Source organism: Leptonotus elevatus, chromosome 2, assembly GCF_054856555.1.
Source record: "Leptonotus elevatus isolate MCC_2025b chromosome 2, RoL_Lele_1.0, whole genome shotgun sequence".
Taxonomy (NCBI): Eukaryota; Metazoa; Chordata; class Actinopteri; order Syngnathiformes; family Syngnathidae; genus Leptonotus; species Leptonotus elevatus.
This window is the reverse complement of record NC_141240.1, coordinates 17,511,040-17,529,744: the sequence shown is the minus strand read 5'-3', so window position 1 is coordinate 17,529,744 and position 18,705 is coordinate 17,511,040. Positions and strand designations below refer to the sequence as shown.

The window sequence follows — 18,705 nt, the reverse complement described above, 5'->3', positions numbered from 1 at the left end:
CCCAACTTGATCACAGCGCGCACAAAATTAACTAGCCAGCCTTGTCACTGACAATTAAATCAGCCCAAATGAGAGGCGACTTTAGAGAGAAGCCATTCGCTATGTGATCCACACATGATCACCAGGCAGATTAAAGAATTCTTTCAAAATCTCCCAGGATAAATTGACTGTTTAGGGTGGATGAAAGTGCAAACATCTCTTGTTCTGTTTCAAATCATTATGGGTTTTTTTCTTTCCCAAAGAGGGAGTACAAATGAGTTTGACTCAAAGCAGCTTCTTTCTGGAAATTATCCAGGAATAATGTACCGCCATGTAATTGCGCTGGATAAGATACAGAGCTTGCGAAAGATCATTTGTACAGTGTGTCTAATTAGTGAACCTTTCATATACTCGGATCTCTGAGCAAAACACGCAGGGGTAAATTAGAGAGGAACATTAATTAAAAACAGTCAAAGTAGAAGAAAAAAAAGCTCATTGTCATACTGCAAAGGCAATGTTTAAAGAGGCTCAATTAAAACGGCCACGAGGACATTTACTTTTTCTTTTTTTTTAAGAGAAGCAGAAACCACATCCTCCAACATTTTAGCCCAAAAAATGACACATTGATGAGACAAATATGAGAAGCGAAACCACAGCTAACCAATCCCCCCAACCCCCCGCCCCCCCATCCTGTGCCTGCACTCAACCTTAGATGTGATACATGTTTCATGCTAAACAGCAGAGAAATGTGAGCTGATTCCTCTCTCTGGGCCATAAAGAGGGGTGGTGAAGGCACCATCTGTGGAGGCCCCGCCCTCAGCGGGGGCCCCCTTCCAAGCAATTGTGACTACCTGCTAGAAGCGCGGAGGTGGAGCTCAGCCTGACAGCCTGGGCTGGGCTCAAGTCCCCCGGAGCAAGCGCCCCGATGATCTCCCATGAAGCACCACCAGGAATTGTAATCCTTCCCATTTTCAACATCCGGACGCGCGCTCGCTTGCAGCCCCCAACTTCCATCATGCACCCCACCTGTTCTGGCTCAGCACAGGAGGTCCCAATAGGGCAACATTTAAGACAACACTGTGCGGTTCTTTATCAATTAAACGCTTTAACTTGCTTTTCATTTTCTTTTTCATGGGCTTGGTTGAGCACAATATGATAAACACAAACACGGCAATTACCTCTCAAAGCGTATGTGGATTTTGTTTATGCTAAATAGATATTGACATGTTTTTGTGAGAATTTCAAAAAGCGTGACTTTGCTGATGCGTGCAAGTGTGTGAGAGTGTGTGATCTTGGATTAATGGGAGGGAAATCTCTCAGCTGTCATTTCTGCTTGGCTGATTTGTGTTGTTTTTTGCCAGAACTCAGTTTGCTTGGAGCTCACAAAAAAATAACATGATTTTTTTTCTTCTTTTTTTTTTTCACTGCTTAATTTGATTCCACCTCCATTTGCGTGGAACGGGCGCAGACAGACTCAGATAAGAGGGCTGATGATGAGGAACCACCTTCCACACAGGCCCACAAGAGCTCGCCTAACCCCCACCCCCACTTTCGTTGAGCATCATAAAAGACTTTTCAGGGTCTACTCGGCTCTGTCAACGCATTTATCTCCAATTGCATTATGGGTATCTCACGAAGCATCATCAACACAGCAACAAGCCCAAAGCAGAAAAACATGCTTCTGTTAAAAAAACTTAGTGTTGCTCTTGACCCTAACGTGCAATTTTTGTACTTTTGGTGAGACGGTTTCATTTGAATCAAAAAACTATCCTGCGGGGATACGTTAGTGCCTAGACCAGGGGTCTCAAAATCACGGCCCGGGGCCATTTGATGATATTTTACGGCCCCCTCCTTGAAATCAATGTTTAATGTTAACGTGACCTCCATCTTTATTGCCTGGACTTTTTTTTTTAATCACTTATGGGCTACCATAGCTCATACATCCAGCGATTGCTATTTGTCGTTCGTCGCCAGGGGAAGTGAGTGCACATAGTGGCCGGAAACATGCACCTATTAACTCATTCAAACCCAAAAACGTGTAAACACGTTTAATACTTTGTCCTTCACTCCCAGAAAGGTATTTACACATTTTTTTAAATGTTTATTTTTATTTTTGTGCAAGAGCATACTTCTGACATGAAGAGGTCGCTTAAGGCAGTGATAATCTGTTTTCCATGTCTCTAACAGAAACACAGGTGTTTCAAACGATTAGCTAATCAGCAAGCTTGCATGAAGCCTGATAACGATCCTCAGGTGTGTTGGCTGAGGTGGCAATAGAGTATAAGAGGTCAGCCAGGGCCATGTTGCAACAAGCTCTTTTTGCCAGTGTTTTCACCAGGAATGTGAATATTAATGAAACATAGCTATATTCTAATGCTAATTGCTGTAAAACAAAAACCGATACAAGTATACTTTTTTGTCCTTATGAAAGAAGAGACTTCAATCTTTATTTTGGTAGGTTCCATGTTTTATAGCAATACAACACAGTATTCTGTGGGCCTTGCAAAATCTAGTAAAAGTCAGAAGAGAAGGGGGTTGCTTCAGTAAAAATGGATGGTAATGAATGAGTTAATATTTATCGTTCGAAAAACTTGATGGCCAGTCCGCCCCTGATCCAGTCCTAGCTATGTCTTGCCATGAAGGGAAAGGTTTGCGACGAAAACAGCCAATTTTAAGAAAAATGTGATGGAATTTTATTTCATTTTATTATATTTATGTATTTAATTATTTATTTATTTTAACACACGAACATCCCAACATAATTTGGACAGAGATGGTTGTGTTACTCAAGAAAACAGATGTCATGACTCAACTAGAAATGCTGAGAAGTATGCAAAGCTGGGTCACCAATCTTGTTTATGTTCTGAAGAATCATTAATATTCTCAACTGTTTTTAATAAAAATTGAGAAGATTGGATTAGTTGTACTTGAAAACTTGGAACCTTTTTTGTGGAATAAGACACAGAAACTCTAACTACAGTTGCCCTATGTTTTTAAATGTTTTTTTAAAGTCTGCTCTCTTATGTTTTAACATTGTCAATGTATGTTCTTTTAGTAAATGTTGTAAGCTACTTTTGTTTTCTCTGCTCTGCTCTTAACTGCAGTGTTTGTTTATGCTTATAGGTGTTGTCTTTTCCTCGTGTAAAGCACATTGAGTTGCCTTGTGTATGAAATGTGCTATAGAAATAAACTTGACTTGCTTTGACATAATTATTTGAGTTTGAGAACCCTGGCCAAGACAGATACAGATGGACTCTGACTCCAATTGAAGCTTCCAAATCAATTGTGATTGTACAGATGACCATCGTTGAAGTGACTGACCTGCATCCGGTCCGTTGGAAGGCTTCAGAGCGGCAGCAGCCAGCCTGGCCATCATGGGTGATATCAGACCTTTGCTGGCCGAGATCTTCTCCATGATGGAGGAGCAGGAGAAGGAGGTCGGGGTAGACACCATGGCTCCGTCCGCCCCCGCCGTAGAGCAGCCTTGGTTTGGCGAGTCGGTGGGCATGGAATGGGCCCCGGATGAGACAGCTGATAACAGGCCAGCGGCATGTGGAGGAGGCTGGAGACCCAACCTGGGGATGAGCGAGTAGAAGGGGCTGGAAGTAGCCATGGTGCTGTTGGACAGAGATAGGGCCACTGGCATGTTGCTGGGCAGGGCCTGGGACAGCAGGCTGGATATACGCTGGCCCACGCTGGGCAGCGATGGCGTAGGCTTGAGGGTGAGGCCCACCGATGAGGAGGAGGAGACAGCAGTAGTGGGTGTGGCCATGAGGTGGGATACAGTGGTGGACTGCTGGGTGGTGGGCGAGGCACTCAGACTTGAGTTCTTGCTGCTGATGGCCGAGAAGTCCATCAGGTCATCGTTGCTCGATTCCTCGGGCTCGTCTTTGGTGGCCAGGAAGGTGGAAGAGAGGCCCATGACGCCGGAGGAGCGGATGTGCCGACGCTCGTGTTTGCGCTTGTGGGAGGTCATCTGGCTGGTGGAGGTGAACGTGAACCCGCAGCCCGAGCGGATGCAGTGGAAGTGGTTGGTAGCTTTGCTGTACACGCAGCCCTCGTACTTGCACTCCTCGTACTTGTAGAACTTCTTGAAGCCATCTTTGGCATAGGCGTCATCCTTGATGTGGTAGCTCTTGTGCTTCTCGATATCACACTTGTTCTTGAAGGTGAACGTGCAGCCGGCACGCCTGAGGAACGAAGGGGCAAAAACAGACGGTTAGACGTTTTGCTTCATAGAACCTAGCCTGCAAGTAACTATGTACACTTGGGGGTCTGTATAACTCAAACAGTCATGGGGTTAAAGAGGCAACTCAGTAACCGCTAACTGACACGCCGCCACTGCTTGGCAGTGGAAGACATTCCATAATAGTTTGCTGCGGGCAAACTGCAAAGTGGGCCACAGCAGGTCTGTTTGGTTGTCATTTGCCAGGTTGTGGCTCTCCTTGCGTCTTGTGTAACACTGCATGAAAGAGTATATGGAATATATGTGATTTTTGTTGCAAACATGTTCATGTTTGAAGATAATGGCTGGAACCACATGGAAAGAAAATGATCAGTTTAAGTTTGGCAGATTGTTTTCGGGCGTGGCTAAAAAGGATCCCAGTGACCCACTTGGACACCAGCATGAGTTGCCCCACCCCAACTGTTTAAGAACTTTAGCACCAAAGTTAAAAGTGGTTATATTTTGTAGGGATGTGTAGACTTAAGAAATACAACAAATTAGGTATAATCCATTTTTTAGGTTGCTGTAGTGGTATTTGTTTGACATAAGCCACCTGAAACTGGGGTGTGGTTTCATACACACCCAAAGTATTAGAGAGCGGTGTCATTTATTTTTCTTATTATTATCATCATCCCATTGCAGGGACTTTAAACCTTTGTGACGTTCTACTGTTGAAACTAAATGGACCTGAACTGTCAACGTGAAGAGTTGTTGCCTTTTGTAGGCACAAATATTCAACTCTAGTCCAGTGATGACAATAATACATTATGAAGCTAAAAACACTGAAGCAGAAGATCTTTGCTTTAATTGGCTCCCAAGAAAAATTCGTCCTCAGTCCATGCCACACCCCTTTACAAAGTTTTGTCAATATCTAGATGTTGTTTTTTTAAAATATTTTTTTTTAACAAGCATTCAAAAAACACGTTAACACAAACTTCATCTGGTTAAGCTAAAATTGTTATGTCGCATAATGTAGTGTGAAGAAATTTGAATATAAGGAAGGGCAATAATTAAAAATACAAGTAGCTTTGACGTGGTCACCTGCAGTGGAAGTGCGTCGTCTTCTGTCCGTAAAACTGGCATCCGACCGTGCCGCAGTCCTCAGTTGCACGGAACCTCTGGAAGCCATCATTGATCAGCTGGGCGTTCTTTTTGTGGAAGTTTTCGTGCGTCATGACATCAGATGTGCTGGTGTACACCTTGCTACAGGCCACCTGTCAAGCAGAGACAAACAGCGGCCCGCAGGATTTCCGTTGTGAGAGGAGTCAAAGAAGGAAGCTCTAAGTGTGGTTCACAAAACGGCCGAGAAATGGTTCTCATGTTCAAAACTTAATTTGTGGTTTGCTATTGAAAGCGATGCTGCTTTCAAGAAGCACGAGGTACCTGAAACTACAGTACTTTCCTCTCACATTTGGAGGCTGAGGTCACCACAAATTTACTGTAACACTCTTTGAGCGGGGGAACGATCTCAAGTTGAACCCTTGAGACTAACAGGGGAAGGTGCTGGTTGGCCAATGGTGATGTTTGAATTAAAAGCAGCAAACAGACAATATATCTTCCTTGGCGTTTGTCGCCCACACAAGATGGCAAACTTCTCCATATTAAGTCATACAATGAAAACAATTGTTTGCTGATGCCCCCACCTGCAGCTTGTCAGCACTGTTAAAACACCAGCTGAAATGTTCTAATAATAATGACATTGTTAAAAAAAAAAAAATGACATGTTGAAATTAAGCAGATGTAGTAAAAAAAATAAGAAATAAAAAATCCAGACATGCGAACAAAGCGTCTGCCTGTTTCTAAACATGAAGAATGTGTACATTTACATAAAAACCTAACTGAATTTCATCCATGCCAATTAAGGAGTGAGGGAACAAAGAGGTGGGAGCAGCTGCCACGTGTGTATCCATACATCAATTTTAATCTTCAATCGTTTGGGCTGTTCACTGGAATACACATTTTTTTAAGACGCTTCAGTGTGGATGGGAAAGAATGTGGGGGTGTCGATTTTGCTTTTGTTGCTAAAGTCAGTGACTCATCGCCTTTTTAACTTTGCTGCCCTATTTAAACTGTCTGCCGTTTGTCTCAGTGTGGTTAGTGTCTTAAAGCTTCTATCGCAGCATGTTTTCTCAACAACGCAATAAAAATTTGTTCAAATAGTGGCATAACTATATTACGTTCAAACTGGAAGGTCACAGCTTCTAACAACGTGAGCTTCTATATTTAGTTGTACAGTACATACGCAATCACTCTTTTTCATCAAAACTATTAAACCTAAAAGAAAGCCACAAAATCTTATTGGATTCCGATTGGCTCCTTATCAGATGCCAGTTTTTAGTAAGGACATTTACAGAAAATCAAGACAACTGACTACAGTATAGGCCCTATATCATAAAATCTTGTACATTACACACCCTTGCATAATATGCTAAATAAATAAATAAATACATTTTTAAAATTCACCCATAAAAAGCTTTTTTTTTCTCTACATGTGTATAATACGGTCCTTTGTTTTCCTGGTATCCTTCATTATCAGAGTGAATAATACGATTTAATGACATACCAATAAAACATACCAATAAAGAGTAAATGCTTTTAAATTCAGGTAAAAATGTATGCACTTTTCCCAAAGCCACAATTAAGGTCTTTCAAAGTATTTTTAAAATCATGATTTCTTCCACTGTACAATTTTATCATTTTAGTAAGTTATTTTCAATTACAGTAGGTGAAGCATATTGAGTTATGTTGTGTATGAAATGCACTATAAAACTGATTTTATTGAATTTATTATTATTTTTAAATCATATAACCCTTAGGTACTGCTCAAGTACTGGTAAACATGTAAACAATGTGAAACATTTTCATTTCTTGTTAAGCCTCCTGTATAGTGCACATATAACTCACTGTATAATTCACTGGATTTTACAGTACATTTATACACATCAACTTGAAAATGTATTTCTCTCTCTCGCTCTCTCTCTCTCTCTCTCTCTCTCTCTCTATATATATATATATATTATATATATATATATATATATTATATATATATATATTTTTTTAATCATCATTTAATTTTGATTTAACACAAAGTTTATTAAGTTTGCTATCTCAATATCTAAATGCTCATGCAAAGTATTTTATAATGCTGCAAAAGATTGTCAGGAATATGACAAATTTCTTACCGTCTTTTTTTCTCATGTCATGACCAGGTAAAAGCTATTCAGTCAACAAACAAATGTTGACTCTTGGACTAGGTTTGGATAATATTGGTTTACTGTAGATGGAAGGCCAAACAAGCCTTTTTGCAAGTATGTGCAAGCAATGTGTATCGTGTTTGCAGGTGCTTTCTTGTTGTTGAGCTGTACCTGCATGCAGTGGTAATGAGTACTTTTGCCATTGAGGTGGCAGCCGTGGTAGTAGACGCTGCAGTCATCCAGCGGGCTGAAGCGCATGAAACCGTGCTGCAGGGAGTTATCCCTCTTCTTGTGCATGTTGTAGTGCCTGATCACATCCTGCTTACTGGTAAACCTCTGCAATGGAACGAGGGGGGAGGATGTAAAGCAACAGGTTAGTGTTCATTTCAACCAGGCACAAAATCAGCAACATGTCATTTTATCTCAGTGGAAAGAGCAGCTGCAGCACGCAACGGCCAGTTGGCATTTGAAGGTTGGGGGCTGGGAGGTTATGATGGGGAATGGAGGGGGCAGGACGACTCAAAAGATGCTTTTTCCTCTACATGTGTCTTCTCCAAATACAGGCAGACCATATGCTCGCACTGGGACAGAATTGTTTCCACAAACAGTGGCTGTTGAGTTGGTTTCCTTTTAGTCAAAATGTCCACTCTAACGAATGCATTTATTTTTTATGGCCTAGAGGCCTCATTAAGCTGTTTACCTTACTATTGAGGTCATTTTAAAGAAATAATTGCCTTTTTCTGCTTTTTACAACAGATGAATTCATAGCAATGGCCTTTTTTTAAACCAATTAATGAAAATGATTAAACTGATGTTTCTGGCTTTAGAATAAAAAACAAGTGCATGTTAGTTGTAGAGAGTAAAAAAAAGAGAGACAAATGAACAAGCCAAGCCACCAAAAATTATTTTTTCCCCTTTTAATTTGCCGAGATAAGGTTTCACGTTCATTTGCTGAAAGTGCAATTTCAATTCATGAACACTTGCTTTTGCTGTCATTTATGATGAGTGCATGCGCTAAGAGACCTCGCATCTAAAATGACTAAATAAATGATCCCTCCCACATGCGGCAGTTAGAAAGCAGAAAAGTGACTCCTCCGAGGCCCGCAGCAACCAAATCTGCTGTAATTGGCCTTAAGCTGATGTAACAGAAACTGTAACGGGAGACGCGCAAATCAATGAGACACTTCTGTCTTCAATCCATATCCATCTCCAGTTGAGGGGGAAAAACATCAGAAAGAAGTGTTTTGAAAAGCAACTAATTGCTCTACAAAGTAGGCTAATTGCTTTGTGTTTTTGTGTTCCACTCACGCACAAAATATAAAAAAGCGCCTCTTTGTCGCTCTTGGCCCGTTTCCCTGCACCGCCTATTTTTTTTTTAAGAGCGAAGGCTTCAGTAGGATTCTTAATATTCAGCTCTTTTAGAATTTTCCTGGGGAAAAAAAGCTCCGCGCATGTCTGAGCGTGAGTCTGATGTGGACCGGAAGATGAGTGGAAATGCAGTCCCTTGTACATTCGATCCAACAATGCGTCCAAAATAGGCCATGGAGAGAGCTGACTGGGAAAAAGATCTCATTTTCAGTGGAGTGGTGATGAAGGTTGGGAGCCACTTGCTACAATTTATTTTAGGATTCCCACTAGTGTGGCAAGATGCACACACCGTCCCTCATGTGCAAGCCCATGAAAGGAGAATGCTAAGACTCAGCCAATCGGCCAGAGGCTGGCAGTGGGATAATATTCCAGGAGTGTGTGTCATGTAACATTTCATGAGTTATCACTTCGAAAGGGACTGCTCATCATGTGCTTTTTTTCCTTTTCAGGGAATTGACACCCACAGTGCCTCACAGAGAATATTTGCAAGGAACACGGGCCCAAGCATGGAAATTGCTGTGATAACCTGAACTAACGCTCTAAATGATGACATGAAACGATTTTCCTTTGTATTCCTCCCAGAGTGCGTCTCATCAGACTGTGAAGCTGAAAACTTTCCACCTCTTAACCAATCTTTATTGAGAGCTAATCTTTCCTGAACAGTGGCCGACAAAAAAAGAAAATGGTACAAATCTATAAGCTACAGCAAAGGCTATTTGATTTGCTTTGCATTATTTGTCTTCTTCCTACCCATGAGGTTAAACGCAAGAAATGCGATTAGAGGCAACTCTTCCCCAGTGGTATATTTTTAAATGAGGCATATTGCTAAGTAAACGGCAGAAATAGAAAGACATTTCAAGCACGGAACAGTAATAGCCAGAGGATGCTTGCAAACGAAACAATGCTCTGTTTGGAAAACCACAGGCTAACAAACGTATTATTAGTTAAAATTTGGCAGGATGTTATGAATAATGAAAATATGACACATCACACTGTTTGTCTCCATTTTCCTAGCATGACAAAACAACAAAAAAATTTATAGGAACACCATTTTGTTCCAAACTAAGTCTCTTGAAACTTATAAAAGGTTGCAACACCATCTCTATTAGATGAGAGAGCAGAAATGTATTCGTATTGCACAAACATTAAACATTGTTTAAACATTGTCATTGAGTGCAGTTCAAAAAGTGATAAATTACTCACGCTCACCTGGTAGTTACACTCAGGGTCCATGCAGTGGTAGTGCTCCCTGTACTGGTATGCACAGTGCACATGGCCACAGTGTTGACTTCCAGAAAACCTGAAACATCAACGAGAGACAAAAGACACACGAAAAAAGTCAATTATTCAGATTAAAAAAGGGAATGACAACTGAAGAAAAAAAGTGGTGATACTTCTTCAAATCTTATACCAACAATCCAGAAATTTAGAAGGAACTTTGAATAAAATGAGTGCACTATATTGTGTGGATACAAAATTGTATGTTGGAACTGGATTACACCGGGGAACACAATTTTTTTGTGGATTTGGGTCTGACAGCTGTTTGCAATAATTTTTTAGGTGCAGAATAAAAACTGATCTAAATTTTTCCGCTATCACTTCAAGGTTTTGAGCTACAAATGCCCATTCTCTTAAAAAATATATGAAAATACTGCACCTGACTGAAATGTGCTTCTTCTATGAACATTTTATAATACTGACATACACTGAAATATGAAAGGAAAAGGCATGACTGCAAGCTGTAGATGAGTCCAATCGCATTCAGTTCTTCTTACTACAGTCTTACTACAGCTAATCAGTGGAATTTATCAGGAACTTATCGGGAACATCGTCCCTGAAAAGAAATGCAATTGCCACAGCCTGGTTATCACCAGTAAAATGCCATCATGATGCACATGCACACTAAAGTATAAGGCAAATATGTAATGACAAAAATAAAGGAGCAACAATAAGTGTGGGGAACACAGAGTTGAAGATTATTGTGTTTTACAGTCAATTCAATGTTATCCCATTTTCAAAGTTCCAATGTGGTTTCTTTTTCTTAAAACAAAGGCCACACTGTGACAATAGACACGCAAACTGTGCCGTGGGGCTTGTTGGCAGATTAATTTTGTATGCAGTTTGCGTAACCACAATCCACAAAAAGAAGACCAAAAGATGACTTATTTAACTATGTAGAAAATACAGTGTAATGTGTATCTTGTGCAAAATTCAGCTCAACTAGTATGTTGCCGTGGTTATAACGTGGATGCAGCTTAGCATTGAGGTGAGGACGGACGATAGGATGAGCAACGTTTGTTTCCTGATTCCATCAGCAAGATGAGTCGTCAGTTGTTTAAAAAGACGTGCATTTTCAAACCGAGCTGGTGTGCTTTTAGCAAAACCCAGGCCCATACCTCTGCACTTTGACCCTTTGCGTGATGACGACTAATGTTATTTTTTTGGTTGTATGATTTCTCCCCTGTACATACTGTAAGAGCGGGTCGAGGAGGGGCCTTCCATTTCGGACAGATGTGTGACAATAAAGGCTATCAAAGAGCCTGTCAACAGTGAAAGTGGCTGCAATAAAACAGGTGAGCGAGTTTTCAAAGGCATGACGCTCATCTCACCTTCAAAGTGCCGCTGCTCTCACAACCGACTCCATACACTGCGGCGACAATTTACCAGTCTGTCACACCAATTTCTGCCAAATTATCTCCATTTATTGCCAACGCGGCCTTAAGACACACTTATTACACACACCGAAGCCCCCTGATGCTTTATGTCTCGACGCTGTGAAAATCCTTGTCAAATCGATGTCATTATTGCATTATTTGGGAGGAAAGGCTCTCGTATTTTGAGAAGTAGAAACAGCATGCTGTTTTTTTTTAAACTTTAATCTTTCCCGTCACTATCTCTTCATGTCTAGATCGAAAAAGGCTGCTGCTGCCTGCTACAGTACAGCAACTTTATGGCGCTGATTATAAGCCAGACGATGATGACTGTTAAAATCCTCCAATTACCAGTGAAAACACACAAATAAACATTGCACCGCTGCTGCCAAGAACTCCATCTGCTAGTGCAAGAGGAGGGAGTGTGTGTGTGTGTGTGTGTGTGTGTGTGTGTGTGAGTGTGTTTAGGGGGAGTGAAGGGGACTAAGTAATATTTTTTTTCCCATCTCGCTTTCTGTTTTTTCCTTGTTCAGATTATCCCAGAGCTGCATTTACAGATCACTTTGCAGAGTTCATTAAGCTAATTGAACGCCATATCCACAATTTTTTTTTTTTTTAAGTTGGATGCATGCATGTGAAAGTGGGTTTGCGCCTGTGATAGAAGTAAATAGAGGAGGGGCTTTAAAAAGCAATAAAGCCAACACATGTCCCAAACATTTGTGCTTTCTATACACTCGTCTTTCACAGGCGTCCGTCCTTATGAACACAGCGAGCCCCCCGAGACTGCGGCCCACCTCTCTGCTCATTGCCCAGCTGTATCACTTTGCCTCTGGACAATTCCCACTTGCCGCGTCAGGGGGCCTAATGGGCCGGCGCTATTCAGCTGCAGATTAAATATTAATATGGCCACGATGCAGAGATTGCAGCGCATCTCCAGTTACAATAGAGACACAGATCAAAGTGGCGAGGCCATTCGTGGCTGCAAGAGGGGAAAAGTGCGACTAAACACTACCAGGCAAGCGTCAAATGTTTTGTGGCGAGGGGATTAGATAACTTTTTGTTTTTAGGGTGCAAACACATGTACAAAGCTAGTTTTAGTAGTCGTGTGCGCTCATTAGCTCCAAGGAGGAGCCTCCCCCGCTCCTACCTCCCTCCCGCTCTGTGCTACATTTGCCCTTTTTATGAGCTCTCCTTTCCCATTTTTCCATCCCTCCTTTCTCTTTCCCTCCAACCCAACCCGACACGGAAATTGAAACTGTATCTGAGCTTATCTGCAGCCTCCCCGTGCATCAACTGCCGAGATGTTTAGACAAATTTTATGCATTATGCAGTGCAAATATCAAAACAGTTCTTGGCAGTGCCAGCAGAAGCCTCATTAAAAATTCCTTAATTAAATCTTCTTGCAAAATGTAATCAGTCCAAGGAAGAGGTTTTGTGCGTGTGCGTGTGTGTGTCAGTGCCAGGGCTTTGATTTGTGCCCTTCATGTTATGGCTTGGAGAAGTAATCATTAACGCCAAAGCCACTTCGGCTTTTCAAATGCTGCTTTTCTTTCTTTTTTAGACGGAATAAACAAACAAGTGATAATCACCTTTGAGCATCAGCCCTAAATGAAGCCAGAACAAAACAGAGGGGCAGGCATTGTTCTGTGGCCATCGAAAGACACCTCTCATTCCCTGATTTGTTCTTTTTTTCTTTTGCAATTGACTTTTTACAAGAGTGCATTTAACACTTGAGTGGCATACCTAAAGAAAATAAATCAAAACTGCCTCAGAAAGTCTCTAAGGAAGTGTTCCTTTAGTTTTGTTAGATAGCTAGTTGTGCTCAACTTGGCATTGCAAACCATGCAATTAGGAGGCTGACTCCCATTACTCAACTCCATATTTGTAGAGTACTTTAAAACAATCACCGCTGTTTTCTTAAGATGGAACGCAGGGGTAGCAGATACAATGAAAACAGCACAGGCCCCAGAATTTAACCCTGTGGAACACCGTACGACCCGTTATACATTCAACCACTTTGTTTTTTTGCTCAACATTGTATGAAGGGATTACAATAATAAAGGTGTGGCTTATGCACTTGTGGACATTTTACATCTTGCATTGTTGATGCTCCAAATTTAATTAATAAAATTGATTTAGTTGTTTTCTGTGACAATGACAATACATCTTGAATTTGAATCTAGAAGGAATTATGCAGCCACAAGTCGACTACTGAGCGCACCAAATTCCCTGCAGCACAGATAGGCCAAGCAATTTTGTGTGATCATCTGCAGACAATGATGATCACAAATCACTTGAAACGTGTGTGTGTGTCTTGACCTCCGCGGAACCCCTGAGACTGAGACTCATCGAACCACAATCGAACCCAGGTAAAGAAACCACTGAACTAAGTTGTTTTAATGCATCTTAAAAATTAAGTGGAACTGGCCAATAATGAGCTTTTCTCCTATGTCAAATGAAAGCTGGGTTTTAGCACATACTGTATACACAGTATACGCACTGCGGGAATGTATTCAAACATTTACAGTCACAGGCACAATCAACCCATTTCTTTTTCATTACCTTTCATCCCGCTCGCCACATAAATTGAAGCCTTTCTTAATCAATTCACTGCACGCGGAGCATCTTCATAGCAGAATCTAGTTACACCACTGAATAAAACACCATCAGCGGAAGGGGAAATGCTTTGTCTCTGTTTGGATGCATTGTTTCATCGGTGCTTAGCATGGCCCGTGGAAGGATTTGCATACCTGGCGATGTATTTCTGGTAGAGGTTGACGTCCTCGTTGGCAGGTTTATCTGGTGGCAGGCCATTCCTAATGCCGCAGGAAACACAAAAGGGACAGGATTAATGGCAGCTTTGGGCTGCCTGTTGTTAATAAACACAAAGTGACACAATATTTACTTGCGGAAACTTTTGACTATCAATTCACATTTTCTCGCGGCAGAGCAGCATTTTCCTGTGCCATATGAATCAGAGATGGAAGGAGCACACATTTGATGCATGGCCTTTCAGCCAATGGAAGGAGAAATGCATGAGCAAAAAGGACATTAATCTTTTATGGGGGTGTTTTGGTGAGTGCTTATATGCAAAATTGGATAATGCGCTGGTGGAAGAAAATTCTATCCTCTTTATGGGACTATACAGATATCCAACGGATTCAACTTTGAAAGGATTTAAATGGATAGTCTTTTTTTTCCCACCGCAGATAAGATTCCCTTTGTAAGGTAGCAGTACTATCTGTAGGATGACAGCAATAATGCAGCTTTGGTCCCCCTCAGCAGCGGCATTTAGTTCCATGTGAAGCTCCACATGGGGAATGACCTGGGGTTAATCTGGCCCAGAGGGGAGGACGTCCTGCCAGACCATGTCTCGCACTAAACGGGTCAGTTAGCCAAGCTTGTAGCTCCTGTGAGCCACGATCCAACCAAGGCCAGACCCTGAGGGAGACGCGCCTGAGGGCTCTTGAACGCTGCCTTTGATAGCTCCCAGCTAACCAGAAACAAGATTAAAACTAATCAAACAGTGGTTTGGTACCGGTAGGGCACACAAGCCTACCTCTCGTTCGCTTGCTTTAAAGTGTGCTCCTCAGACAGCGTTGCATGTGCCCCTGTGACTCGCCAGTAGGTTAGCCGTGACTCCAAAGTAATTAAAGGGAGGGTTGTTACACCCGAGCCTAAATGAACCAAGTCAGTCACTTTGCAATGACTGTGCTAAATCAGTCTCCAAGGGGCCTCTACAGCGAGTAAACACTTCATGTGCCTTCGCAACTCATCATGTCGCCGTCCTATTGGGCTCCATGCACTATTTCACACTACAGCGCTGTTGGCTTCAGCCGAGGTAGCAATTACCTTTACGTTGGACAAACTGACTTGCTGTAGCAGTTACGTGTGTGTGAGCTCACAGGAGCGCCAAGCTTCTCCTTTGAGAAGTAATAATTGTAACTGAGCTTCCAACGAATATGCGAACCCGGATTTGTCCATCCACTACAGGGAGTCCTCACGTTACGGCAGAGTTCCGTTCCTACGCTGGCGATGTAACTCAAATTTCGACTTGTCGGATTTCCCCACTTAAGTCGATATTTACATCAAAATACTTTGTAGAGTAATTTAAAAAAAACATATTTGCACAACCTGGAAGAGCCTTAACCAATAGTTTGTGCTTCCACATTCATTGCTGATGGACGGCAGAGGAAAGCTAATTCAAACTTAAACACGGAAATGTGACACGCTTGATGGCGAGCCGACCAGCTTGATGGACGTCCGTTGATGGAGGTAACAACAAGACAACTTTAAATAACTTTAAAATGGTGTAATTACTGCGGGAAATTAACGAAAAAGAAGGTTCTACGGACGAGGCATGGGTGCCGTAAAGTCGAAACTACGTAGGTCGCGTCCAACGTAACTCGAGGACTCCCTGTATATTGCAAGTCAGCTGGCATAATTTCTCACCATCTCATGAACTTGTAAAGGGTATGGAAGTAAGACACACTTCAGTAAAAAGGAATATATGAACAGACTTACTTAACAGAGGACACAGTGCCAGTGGTGATGGAGTCAGTTTTGGAAAAGCTGGACTTCAGGTAGTCAGATGTGGTGAAGCTTATATGGCCCGTCTGGTCCACGGTGAGACCTGGTGCGATGCTGGCCCCAGCCGCTCCAGTGGTGGGGACACCGGGCGCTCCAGTGTTACCCGGTGTGGTTGCAAGGATGTTGGGCATCAGCGAGCCTTCGGGATTTCCTGGCATAAGCTTCTGGATTGTTCTGATGTCATACTTGGAAGGGCGACCACCTCGACCAGTCTTAAAGGCAATGGCCCCGCCCATGTCAGGGTTACCGTCACCCGGCTTAAAAAGGTTCAGGAACTTGACGTTCTCCAGGTCATATTTGGAGGGTCGTTTAAAAGCATTACCATTGGGCTGGATACTCTCACCCATTTTAAGTTTCTGAATGAAGAAGTCATATTTGGATGCCCGGGAGGCCATGTTCTGCAAGTGAGAAGGATTAGATGGCTGTGCGGTAGCCAATGGAGCTGCCCCTTGCTGCTTGTGATCCAAGCTCGTGGGGTAGATCTGAGCGTCGGCTGCTGGGAGGCCACCCGAGGTCTGGAGCATGGTTGGACTTTTGTCTTGGGACAGTTTTGAATTGAGGTCATCTGGTTTGGGTGGGGAAGCATGCATGGGCCAAGGTAGGGTCTCACCAGCTTTCAACTTTCGGATGTACTCTTCATACTTGGAAAAGCGGGCTCGCCGAGAGGCCTCTTCGCTGCTGAGGGTTGAGGGGTCTGAGGTAGTGGCCTTGGGCTTCTCAAAGCTGAGCTTTCTGCTAAGATCATCTCGCATATGATGGTCATCATAGCCAAACATTCCCAAAAACTCGGTCATTGTGTTGGCTGCATAGTCTCGAAGGGCAGATGCTTCTCCTGAAACAGTAAGAAGATCATATTTGACATGTAAAACTTTTACAACCGCTTCCTCAATCTCCCATCAGTCCAGCATTTTACAACACTGAATCAGTGTTTTAGAAGATTATTATCCAGAACTGAAAAGTACATATAAGATACATACAAAAATATGATTTGATGAACTAAAATACTGGATACTTATTATTTCCGACCTGACAAAGTTTACACAACGGCGTTACAACATATTTTTGTTTTGTTTTTTTGTTTGCATTTGACAAACAGTCAACAAGCAGTCTGAGGTAGCACTTTTCCTGTTTTGGTTTCACGTTACGCTCTTGCAGAATTTGCAGGTTGACTTGATGAAGCAAACAATCAACACAAACCTTGGAGATTTTTTTAAACCGGCTTATTGTCTTCTGATGGCATCTAAATCAATTCACGGCAAACTAAAAACACAAATGCGTTAGGTGAAAAATTATTGTGTTCTTTCTTTCTTTCCGCCCAAAAAGTCCCTCATAAGTGTGTTGTCTAAAAAAGAACAAGTTCATGATCAGCTATGGGACAAAAACTACATATTCCAGGGCAGTGGTGTCCAAACTACGGCTCAGGGGACTTTTGTGGTCCACCGTCCAATTTTTAGCAGCCAACAGCATATAAAAAACTTTTTTTTTTGTCAAAGTCAGATTTGTTAATATATTGGATTTTTAATTACCATATAGTTTTTAAACTAACATTCACTTGTATATTTGATGTTTCTCATACCATCTATACAATGTGACAAATGTTCATAGTCTTGTGTGTACTCACGTATAAGACGGCTGATTGATTACCCCCCCCAAAAACAACAACAACAACAACAACAAAAACAACTAAACTTCAGTTTTTATCTCTACATACAGCCTACATACAATAGTGCTGAACTTTTTGTAAAATGTTTTGCTACAAAGTTTTCATGTCTACCCATTACGCATTGAAAAAGTGCTTTATTGCTTTTTTAGCCGCAGAGCGCACTTAAGCTGGTCAGAGGTAATACCGCCTACCACTCGTGTAATTAATACACAAATATTTCAGCTCCTGTCTCCAATTTCTCAGTTATTGCTAAATGAGTTGCTGTGCTCTGCTTTTCACATCTCCTGAGCAGCATGTAAAATAATCCCCAAATTTCCACCCACTGCTTTGGGGTCGCTCTTCTGCGTGGTGGATCAGTGTGAAAGAGTATCCGGTGGATCGAAAAGGCCATGAAACATTTAAGAGGAATGGATGAATGAATGAGCCGGCTATAGATAATTTGATCAAATGTTTTCACATAAACTGAAACTGGAGTTGCCTCATGTAGGCCATCACCCTTTTTTATTTTATTTTTGCACGGGTAACAGGCTGACAGCATTTAAATGTGCTTCAATACACATACTAAACCTTCGCAACAGGTGTGACTAACTCTGTTTGAATGGACTTTAGTGCTGCTGTATTTTTTCAGGTCGTTTCAGGACGCAGAGGATCATATAACTCTAAAGTTAGGATAGACCAACCCATACCACCCGGTTATGCGGCACAACATGGCACTCCGTTGGACTACTTGAGATATAATGAAAAAGTTTCAATCACCTTCTTTGGATGGAAAGCCTATCGCCAAATTGCCAATTTGAAAATTAAACATATATGATAATCACTTAACTAAACATTGACCCTGTTATGATTAATCTCTATTGACATTGAATAATGTCTTCTTTTTACGTCAGAGCGAGTATTGTATAAAACCTATATATATGTCATTTGTGGTGGGGCCAACATGCTTTTTACAAGTATTTTATTGACTTACGGTATTAACGTCAGCCTGTGAAAGACAAAAAAAGAGCAAGGAGTGTATTTAGAGAGGGAGCCATG

General features: G+C 41.8%; 1 protein-coding gene across 6 annotated transcripts in view; it reads right to left on the bottom strand.

Moving 5' to 3' along the window:
• The window catches only part of casz1 (castor zinc finger 1), a 212,956-nt gene that overhangs the window by 18,834 nt on the left and 175,417 nt on the right, over positions 1–18,705 (bottom strand). For 4 of the 6 annotated variants that reach the window (XM_086068777.1, XM_086068776.1, XM_086068774.1 and 1 more), the window contains 6 exons: positions 15,942–16,839; positions 14,168–14,233; positions 9,970–10,066; positions 7,570–7,734; positions 5,246–5,418; positions 3,301–4,169 (listed from right to left, as the gene is read on the bottom strand). In XM_086068777.1, coding sequence (XP_085924903.1) covers positions 3,301–4,169; positions 5,246–5,418; positions 7,570–7,734; positions 9,970–10,066; positions 14,168–14,233; positions 15,942–16,839 — 2,268 coding nt within the window. The remainder of the gene's footprint in view (positions 1–3,300; positions 4,170–5,245; positions 5,419–7,569; positions 7,735–9,969; positions 10,067–14,167; positions 14,234–15,941; positions 16,840–18,705) is intronic. The other 2 variants (XM_086068775.1, XM_086068780.1) reach the window with 1 other exon arrangement.